This window comes from Pygoscelis adeliae, unplaced genomic scaffold, assembly GCF_000699105.1.
Source record: "Pygoscelis adeliae isolate BGI_AS28 unplaced genomic scaffold, ASM69910v1 Scaffold79, whole genome shotgun sequence".
In the NCBI taxonomy this organism is placed as follows: domain Eukaryota; kingdom Metazoa; phylum Chordata; class Aves; order Sphenisciformes; family Spheniscidae; genus Pygoscelis; species Pygoscelis adeliae.
The window spans coordinates 3,195,099-3,205,565 of record NW_008825532.1 but is presented as its reverse complement, the minus strand read 5'-3'; the positions used below and the strand labels follow the sequence as shown (position 1 = coordinate 3,205,565).

The following is a 10,467-nucleotide window of genomic DNA, read 5'->3' as shown; positions in this document are numbered from 1 at the left end:
TCAAAGCACAGTGAAAGAGCATGCAATTGTTCTTGAGACCTGATGGCTGAGGCAGGAGGGTTTCAAGAGAAATAGATTTGTGTAATTTGTCCTATGAAAGGATGCTTTGAGCAGAGCTTTGCCAGGAGCTATGGCTTAGTGCTTTGGTGCACCCTGACTCTTCCAAGACTCTCCCGTATCCTCATAAGAAAGTTGTATTGTCTAAAGCAGTCTTTCAGTCCTCTGAAATCTAGGTAGAAATAATACCTTTTTTTTTTGCAGTTACAGTATTCTTTTGTTTGCAAGTGTTTATGTGACTATTGGATGTCAACAGTGTAAAACATCGTTTGGAAAAGCCATTGTGCAATCCTTTTTCTGGCCGATACCACTCTTCTCTGTTTTTAAGGGAACAGTCTTTGTGCAAATTCATTAAGAAAGAGTCATCTCAACTCTTCAGTTTAATTTCATTCAGTATTTATGGTAGCAAAGCTTGACCTCCTTAATACTAGTCTGTGAGCCCTCAGTAGTAGCATATGTCTGGCTGAGGTCATGCAAGTGCCTTCTTCAGGGCCCTTAAGTCACCTGAGACTTGTAAGCAGTTGTGTGAAACTTGTGTGCCAGAGATAGTTAGGTTAGTTGCATGTACCAGGACATGCCTGGCTGTGATAATTTAGAGGCTTCTGAGTTACCTACATCCTTGGCTGCAGGAAGGTGCAGATTTGATAGGAGGAAGCAGGCTTGTTAGGACTTTTCAGCCCATGTTTTCTCAGTGCGGTAGTAGGCTTCCTAGGAGCCACTGCCAGCTCATGTCTGTAAAAGAGCAGCACCCCTTTCACTCAGTTCTAGGAAAGTGAATGGCATTTTGTTTCTTAATTACAAGCCAAAATCTTTGTGGTTTTAGATGCTTCCATAGATACTGTCGGTAACATGCAATTGTATTTCTCTGTATACGAACTACATACTCTCATAATGTATAAAATCAGAGCAGTGATTTCAAGAGTATCTATAAAATTTCTGTTATTTTTGATTGTTAGATCTCTTGCTAAAATTCAAACTATTAGAAACAATACAGAAAGTTCTAAAGGTGTAAGTATTGATTTTTTTTTTTTCTCAGAAGCATAGGGTAAAATACTTAAGGATACAGTGGTATTGCTACAGAAGAGTTTTTATTTGCCAGTGTTCTATAAAATAATAGAATTGTCATTTGAAGGCTTTCTGACCATGAAGAATAGTAAAGTGAATGTAATTATTTAACAGACCTCCTTTTTAAAGAAGAACCCTGAACTTTTAGATGAGACATTTCATATTTGTCAGTTAGTTCTTTAATAAGCAATCACTGTGTCTCTGCTTATGTACACCTAAAACATGCATATATGTGAGTGTGTTTATATATTTTAAGTCTTTCATTGTAAGTTATATCAGGAAGTTCTGTCCCTTTTTTTAGTCTCCATAAAGACTTTATACTTGATTAAAAATGAAACAATGAAAATAATTTCAAAGCTAGATTTCAAGATATGCTTGGAAAAGTGCAAATGGGGTTGTATATCTCAAACAGATATTTGAATACTGAAGTCAATTCTGTTTTCATATTTTCTAGTTATCTATTTGCACTTAAGTAAGATGGTCTGTGTATTTTATTTGAAAGATAAGTTTCATAGACAACATATTTTACATCAGGATACTTAAATATATTTGTTCTGAAAAGTTCTGCAGCTTTTTTCCCATTTTTATCCTTGATGGTAGATTTTCAGTCATTGCATTTTTTAATCTGAATTCTGAAAGTAACTTCACTAATGTTTAATAGCTTTCAGCCGTGCATCTCGTCAGGACTATGGTGCAGTGGATCCTGGATTTACAATGAGGAGGAAAATGGAGCATTTAAGGGAAGAAAGGGAACAAATAAGACAGCTTCGCAATGTATGTACCATTATTTACTATATGCATGCAGTGTGTTTAGTTTGCTCTGTACCACAATTTAAACCTTTATAATAAAGGCCTGCAAATCATTACAGTTGTACAAGGGCATGTCTGTAGTGATATTTCTTCCCAAGGAAATTCATGTAACAGGCTACACTGGTACTATTTTTGGTCCAACCAAAATACTAACCAGGAACTAAATGGTTTTTTTAGCTGAAACATTAAGTGAAATTAAAAACGAGATTTTTTTTTTTTAGGTTTCTGAGGTTTTAGGTTTTCCTAGGGAGGTAATAAGTCTGCTTGTTTACTGCTATTTGATCTGAGATTTGAAGAAAGATGGTCATAGTCTTCTGAATAGCCAAATGCTTTTTGAGTGTAGAAAGTTGCTACAAGTCATACAATACTGAATGAAATCTAAATTTCGGACTTCCAGTAAGTTATCATTCTCAAGATATTTAACAGTTATAGTTAACTGTAAATCGTAGCAGCTCTGCTTTCCAGGGCAGTACTAATTTGGTGTGTGACTTCTATGAAGGCTGTTTCTGTCTTGAAACAGTTCACTTCCTGAGCAGTGAAGGCTTGTTGCTGGAGTGAGAAAAAACATTCCCTGCTTACCTTCCCTGTTTTGCAACACAAATGTGGGCACTTTGTGGCCACCCTTTCCTCAGCTATTTAAATGTCATCTGCACGAGTGAAATACCCATGCCCAAAGTGGTTGCGTTCCCCCCTTTTTCCTCCTTTTCCTAGTAAAATTGTGTATGATTTCAACCCACAAATTCTGCACACTAACAGCTAATGAGGTATTCAGCCTAACATGTCTGTCCTTAAATTCTGTGCTTTCCTATTATGAGTAGTGAGTTCATCGTATGGCTTTTATGGTAGTTGTTGGCTGAATGTCTTTCTCAATGTATGTAGTTGTGTCATTAAAAAAAAAAAAATCCAAGCAAAGGGAATGTAAGGTTAATGATAAAGGGATAAGAGAATGATAAAGAGAAAAGGATATCTGTACTCAGTAAAGTGCGAGTTGACTCCATTTACTTCACTTCAGTATTAAAATGTCCCTTTTAAACTGAATGCTTTAAAATACCCTGGATTTAGAATTAAAAACTAGCTAATGTTGAAAGTAACTTACTTATGGACTTTTTAATAGAATCTTGAATCAAGGTTGAAAGTAATTTTGCCAGATGACATTGGAGCAGCATTGATGGATGGAGTAGTTCTTTGCCATTTAGCCAATCACATAAGGCCACGTTCTGTTGCCAGCATTCACGTACCATCGCCAGCAGTGGTAAGTCATTTATCTTACTTTAGTTGCATCTTACGTGAAAACAAGCTTTTGAAGTTCAATACTAAAACATCATGAATCGTGTTTACCATATTAATTGGCTACATTCCTCACGTCAATTTTTCCTGCAAGAAGCACTAAGCAAGGCTCAGAAGTTTAGTTTAAGAACTATTTTCATATACTGAGTCTTCATAGAATTTGTTCTGTGTTTTAGCAACTGTTACTGAATTTGCATCAGAAATACACAATCCTTTACAAATGTATGATGAAGATCTAACATCCTGTCTTTACAGCCTAAACTCAGTATGGCAAAGTGCCGAAGAAATGTTGAAAACTTTCTCGATGCTTGTAAAAAATTGGGCGTTCCACAGGTATACTAATTGCTTTATTGACTTCTTAATAATAACCACAGAAATTGTCAGCAAATACTGAAGTTGGGGTTTTTTTGGGTCTTAATTCAGGGAGCAATAGTGATTATAACACTGACCAGGGAACTTGAAGATGTGAAAAGAAGTCCTATTTCTGGCCTGTGGCATGAACTTGAGGAAGCTACTTCATGGGTTTCTAGTCAGTTCCTTATAGTAAAAATAATACTGACTACCTTGTAAATTAAATTATCTAAACAAAAGAACTGATGCAAGAGGAGGATGATGATGTAATATTTTAAAGTCTTGAGTTTAGCAACTCACTTTGGCATGAATTTCAGTGTCTGCCTAGGAAAAATCCTGCAATTACAGAAATGTAGCCTAACTGATTAGCTATCTTTTCTAGCATGACTGTAATTGCAGCCCATTATTCATGCTTCTGTTGCCCAAGTTCATCCTCTCACTTCCCTGTATGAGGAAGGGGGGGAAACCTGAAGGTCAAATAATTTCCTGCATATTGCGAGAGACAAAAAACTCCCTTGACCCTTTTTAGTGGAACAAGAAAATTAGTTCATGGATTTAGAAGCCTGGGTTACTGCTCTGTCACAGCTTCTATCTAGCGTGGAGCCACAGGCCATTCAGAAGTAGAGATGCTAAGATTTACCTCCTGAATTACATGCAAGACGAGCTAGCAGTTGGGAAAATTGCCCAGGTTGTGCTAAATTTTGAAACTGAAAGATGACTTTCTTGGGGAATGGCTCATTATTAAGGACCCAGTCTATCTGCACTTCCAAGTTTTCCCAAGGGAAAAATTGGTAATAAGCCTACAAAAAAAGGCAAGGGGGAAGTAGGCTACTGAGCCAACAATGCCCATCATCCTGTTTGTCTTGCTCTGCTTATGAAAAGAAAGTCTTTGGCTTTATGAAATTAGCGGTCTTCTGATGTTGTCATAGTTTAACGCTTTAAACAGATCTTAGATATAATTAGTTTCTGACCATTCTGCTACTGTAGAGGACCATATGTGAAATTCAAGGCCAAAGACATTTTCTATGCAAGTGTCTTACAGCGATGTATGTGTGACTTCAGAGAGAATGCCTTTGTTACCTGCCTTGGGGAAAAAATGAATGAAGCTTGATAACACCTACTGCTTTATTTTGCAGGAGAGACTTTGCTTGCCTCATCACATTCTGGAGGAAAGGGGTCTGGTGAAGGTTGGCCTCACAGTTCAAGCTCTGCTTGAATTGCCAACGTTGAAAGTATCTCAGCTTTCCTCCATGTGACATGACTTCTTGGAAGCTAGACAACTTACCATTCAATCTGTTGATTTGGATTGCTCTGAGGCAGTTCAGCTTCCTACATGGGAACATCCAAGCCATCAAACTAGTATCTGTCCAGATGCTGTAGAGAGCCTTACTTGGAGTTGTACGTGAAAACCTTGGAGTCAGCTGACAGTTAAAAGAACATAATTATTATTTGTTTCTTTTGCAATTGGATGCACAAAGAGATTGTGGTAGCATCAGGTTCTCTTTCCAGTTAATTTAAGTTAAAAGCTGCCATTTAACATCTCACAGTATAACAGTTAAATGCTGGATTTCTTTTCCTACATTGAAAATATTGTTCGAATTATTTTAGAAGTACAAAGCACGCCCCCCTCCTTTAATCTTTCAAGTCAATAATTTGATTTAAAGGTAAGACAAAAATGTAGTGATGGTATGATGGTAAAAATGCGAGCGACTGATCACTTGTGATCCACTTTCACTCTCTCAGAAAGCTTAATATTTGCGTTATTTTTTGCACTCCTGATTGTAACTTACACACTTCTAACATTGCCAGTATTTAGGCTGAGTGTATGGTGATTACACAAAACAGTGTACAATGGAAAAGGACATATTTTATTAAGTTTTTTCCAGTCTTCTAGGTTGGTGCCAAATATTTTTTTCAGTTGTACTGTAGATTGTTTACATGTGAAGTGCCTGTGTAATTGATAACTCTTAATAGTCTTAAACATTTTTGAAATTTCTTTGTTTAAAATAGATAAAATGGAAATTTTTAAATATTTTAATAGTTTTTTGTAAAATCAGTATGTGAAGATTTAAGTAATACTTCACATTTTTGATGTTGGGTGTTTTAAGTTTGTTGCACAACTTAATCGGTTATTTTGTTGTCTAATAATTAGAAAATACTGTAAATACTTTTTATTTATGATATTTAATTTGATAATACCTAATCACTTTTGGTTTAATGTATTGTTGGACAAAAAAAGTTGTCTACTTTTTGTTTGGGACAAACAAATATACACGGTGAGTAAGACATGAGAACTAGTGATGCATACAGAGTAATTTAGGACATTTTGATAAAACTGCCAAAATCTCAGGTTTATGCTGTGACTTTCAGGATTTTGTGTAATATTGCTCCTGATCTCACATTACATTTTTACAACAGGTATATCCATAATTTAGTTGAGAAATATCAGTGTTATCTTTTTAGTGTTTACGGGATTTATTGTGTAATTTACACAAGTGTGGCATAGCACACAAATCAGTTTGTACAAATGGCACTGTGCTGAGACATTAGACTTTTCTGGATAAATGTGAAAAAAAATTTTCCACTGTGGTGGTTTTTTGAAACTTCTGAGTTTATGTATTTGTTTGCTTCTGCACAAATTCTCGGTATTTTGAGAACATTCTGAAACCATACACAGTTGAGTTCTTCTCCAAACAACTTGCAAATAATTTCATAATTTTAGTAATAAATCTGTTTGCATTAGTTTGTTCATGAATAGGTAGCTCAATTAAAAAAAAAAGTTCTGACTGTCACAGATTTTCTATTTCAGGCTAAGTTAATTTCCATTGAGGGATACGTTTGCCAAGTGTGTAACAAGATTTGATTCTGTTCTTTCCAATTGATCAAGACCGCATGTAATATAATTCATAAAAGAATGAGGGAGGGATATAATTTACTCCTTACTTCATTTACTATAGTCCTTAAAATCAGTAGCTGAGAGGAAAAATAACTACTTCTGATGACAAGATTTTTTTTTTAAAGATACATTATTTTTAATTCCATTGAAACATGCTGATTCATGTGTAATAGTTAAAAACCACTATTACTTATATAGTGTTTTCTTAAAATACAGCTCATGGAAAGGCCGGTGTAAAACTTAATTTGCAAAGTCCTAGATATAAATCTTAGGTGACATAAGTACTTGTTTAAGGAAACCGGATTGCTTTGGCCTTGGAAATATGGTGTTTCAAATCTCTAATTGTTTTTTAAATCATTCACATAATACTCATTTTAACAACTTCAATCTCTTATTTTTCATTGAAGGCAGTGTCTGAAAAGTCATGCTAAGACTAAAATGAAAAAGTAATTTAATTCATTAAAGAAAATGCTTGTCTGCTACGTTTGAAGAACACAATCATTCAGAAAGAATAAGTCATTGTCTTTCAATTCCTTGCTATGGTATTTGACAACAACAACAAAGTTCTATTTCAGTACATTAGCCATAGAATTGCTAACTGTAAATTGTTACTTTCAGTTATCTGGCTTAAACTGATCTACGCTACTATTTCATTGTCATATTTAAATATGTTTTCTGATCTTAAAGTAACTTTTTTCCTACTAGAACTAAATTTATAAAGTTATATCGCAGTGTAAACATTAAGAATTCCCTTGATGTAGCATGCCCGATGCTTACCAGTTTTTTTTAAGCTTACCTTATTTCCTAAGTAACTTGAAAACTGGATATGAAATTAATGTAATCATTTTAAACTGTATCTCAGAAGTTGTAAACTACTAAAAAATCTTTTTTTTTTAGTAGTCTGGAGTTCTTCCCCACAAACTTGCTAGAAACAGTCTTGCTTTGCCATTCGTTGGAAATTATGGCCGCCTTCATGCTTATGGGGAAGGATAACCATGATTCTTCCTGGGCTTCCTTTTTAGCATTGCAAAGATTAAGGCCTTCAAGTATCCTTAGGAGCAATCAGAGAAAAGGTCCACTATGCCTGGATGAATCTTTTACCATCTTTCTTTAGCTGCTTTTACAAATAATAATAATCTAAAGCCTTGCTAAAATTGGCTGTTCCCATCGTGATTTTTTTAGGAGCAACTGCAAAAAAGATGCTAAAAAAGTTTTGAATTTTAAGTTTTAATTTTAAAGCAGCCTGTGGAAATTGTTGCTGTTTTCCCTGTACAAGAATTTGCCTACTATCCCCTTTCTGCCTTTCCATTTGATTCCCAGCATCTTCTTACTTATTTTTTTGTTCACAGATCTAGTGACTCCACATTTTCCATTACTGCATGCCACTTTCCTCCTTCCTCTTTACTTTTTTAAGAAATTGCTCCAGTGGCATTGGTGAACTACTGTGATTGCAGAATCCCTGCTCTCAACATTTAGTATGTTTGAGATACCCTTTTCCTATTTTGTTTAGGATGAAATGTCATCACTTAATACTTGGTACAGCTGATAGGATGGTTAAAAACAGAGGCCTGCCCAATTCCTATTGTAGTCACTCAGTTTTTACTTCGGATGTGAAGAAAAGTCAACATTAAAAGCTTTAGGAAACTGCATTAAGTTTTCCTAATAAATTTAAGAGTTAACTAGGGTGCTTTTGTTATTGTGAATGCTATACAAAGTTACTGCAATAATGTGGTATGAACTGTAAATTACAGAGTGAATCAACATACTGACAGGGCTTCTGTCTTGTGTATTTCTTCCATTTTTCATTGGATGCAGTATGTTGCACATGAATGATCTTTCATTTAAGCAGTAATGTCCCAGATATCGTGAGATCTTAAAGCAGTAGCATCAAAATAATTTTTGTAAAGCGTGGTGACTTCCCACACATATCTCAGAAATGCTTCACATCCGTTATATAATACTGCTAATCCGGTGTGCTAGCTGGGGCACTGCTGAGGATGCAAAAAACCATCTATACCCATGTATCTGGAGGCCTTCCAAAAATATAACCAAGAACTAAAATTATCATAAATTATGGAGGAGTACATTTGAAACAATAAATAACTATGACATCATAATTTCTGGGTAAAATCCTAGCTTTGCTGATATCAATGCAAGTTTTGCTCTTGACTTCAGTAAAGATTTCACCTTTTTAACTTATGCAATACCTGAGCTGGAGACCATAGCAAACATGGCTTAAACTTGTCTGACACTAGCAAAGCTTTAGTGTCAAATTCTTGACTAAAAACAGTGATCTCTGGTAAGTCAAAGGAAGCTGTAAAATATTACACTGATTAATTTATTTAATACAAATTTTCTGATATACCATATGCAGTATTAAGACAGTAGGAAAAATTACTTTGGAGCACAGCTTTCATACTATGGGAAGGTGTGTCACCTCAATAAAATTGCAGGTGAGGACTACCATCAGTTATTTACTGCACTGAAAACCTTATTTGTAATATCTTATCATTTAGCAGTAGTCTTCTCTGATTTTGACATAAATTTGTAGCCAAATTCAAACAAATATCTTGTATATCTGTATTGCAGCTTGTAACCTCTGCAGGTTACAAGCTCCAGTCTGCCTGTTTGTCTTGTAGTTGGTCTGTATACCAATGCAGAGATAAAGCACGTTAATAATTCAACTGACTTCAACTGAAAGCAACTTGTAGGAGTTTTTAGCATTTTCTGCAGATAGGAGATGATTTTGTATTGGTAAATCAAATTTCTCTTTTTCCTCGTTAAGTCAGGCTAATGTATGTGTTTCTTTCAAGAGGTATGTCATATTAAGCAGTGATCTGTACTTGAAAAACAAAAGCAAATAAACAAAACACCACCCCAACACACACAAAACTGGTGAAATATTTCCTGTTTACAGGTGACTCTTTGGAATTTAAAAAAAAAACCAACAAAACATTAAGACCAGGAATGGGAAAGGCAAAGTGTAATTGTCCAAGGAGAGGGTGCTCTGAGTTGATTTGACGTTGAATCACTTCACAATGAAAAGCCTTTAGATCTAGTAGAGAAAGAAATAGATGTTTTGTATCTACTTCATGCTGAGGGAGGTGGATCCTTAAGTACATGGAGCTTTCCGTAGAGGTTACAATAACAAGATATTTGGCATCTTCATTTTCCCAAAGACTTTATATTTTGGATAGCTCTATCCCAGTGCTGCAGGAAGCATTGTTGATTGTAGAGAGAACACTGCCCATTCCAAGCCCTGGGTAGGGTACCTAGCTGGTGCCATTTGCACTACCCTCTGGCTTTGTAATGACGAGACTGGCCTGCGTGGTGCAACTTCTGAAGGAAACACCTCCTTGCTTCATGCTGCTGCCTCCTCGTGCATAGGCTGCAGAATTCTTTTAAATAGATGTTTGCAATCAGAATAAAAATACTAAGGAAAGTGATAACTTTACTTGAGAGTAATAGATGTTTACCAATATTTAACTTCCACCAGCAAAGAATGATGTAGTGAGACAGAGGAAGCTTGCTGTAGGAACTACAGAACTTCACTGATTGAAAATTGCACCATGACTCTTAACAGGTTAGTGTGTCACTTGTCCTCTCGTGTGAGTGAATCAAAACAGTAATACTGTTTCTTGTTCCACACGCAACACACTGTGGGGTATATGTAATTCATTTACAAATGGAGGGAAAGGCGAACTGTATTTTTTTTTTAATCAGGAATTTTATGGCACAGATTTTTTTTTTGTAAAATGAATGTGAAGGTAAAAAGTTATTCTCTTCCTGTGAAGAAAATTTCTGCTGATCTTGACTGATAAAATAGAGAGCACAGGTGATTAACTGAATTTTAGTTTAAACTTGCCACTGCACGGGAGCAGTTCTGGCTCCTGTGTTTCTTACATAATAAAATGCCGCTTTGCTTTATTTGTCTTTAAGTATTTCACATAGTACAATTCTGACAACATATTATCTTAAAATTGTGGTTATATGCAGTATTT

The 10,467-nt window shown here is 35.3% G+C and overlaps 1 protein-coding gene across 1 annotated transcript in view; it reads left to right on the top strand.

Moving 5' to 3' along the window:
- The window catches only part of LRCH2 (leucine-rich repeats and calponin homology (CH) domain containing 2), a 30,662-nt gene extending 25,001 nt beyond the window's left edge, over positions 1-5,661 (top strand). The window contains exons 18-21 of the mRNA XM_009331753.1: positions 1,784-1,896; positions 3,047-3,184; positions 3,475-3,552; positions 4,707-5,661. Of these exons, the coding sequence (XP_009330028.1) occupies positions 1,784-1,896; positions 3,047-3,184; positions 3,475-3,552; positions 4,707-4,826 (449 nt within the window). The 3' untranslated portion in view covers positions 4,827-5,661. The remainder of the gene's footprint in view (positions 1-1,783; positions 1,897-3,046; positions 3,185-3,474; positions 3,553-4,706) is intronic.
- The last annotated feature ends 4,806 nt before the right edge of the window (positions 5,662-10,467 follow it).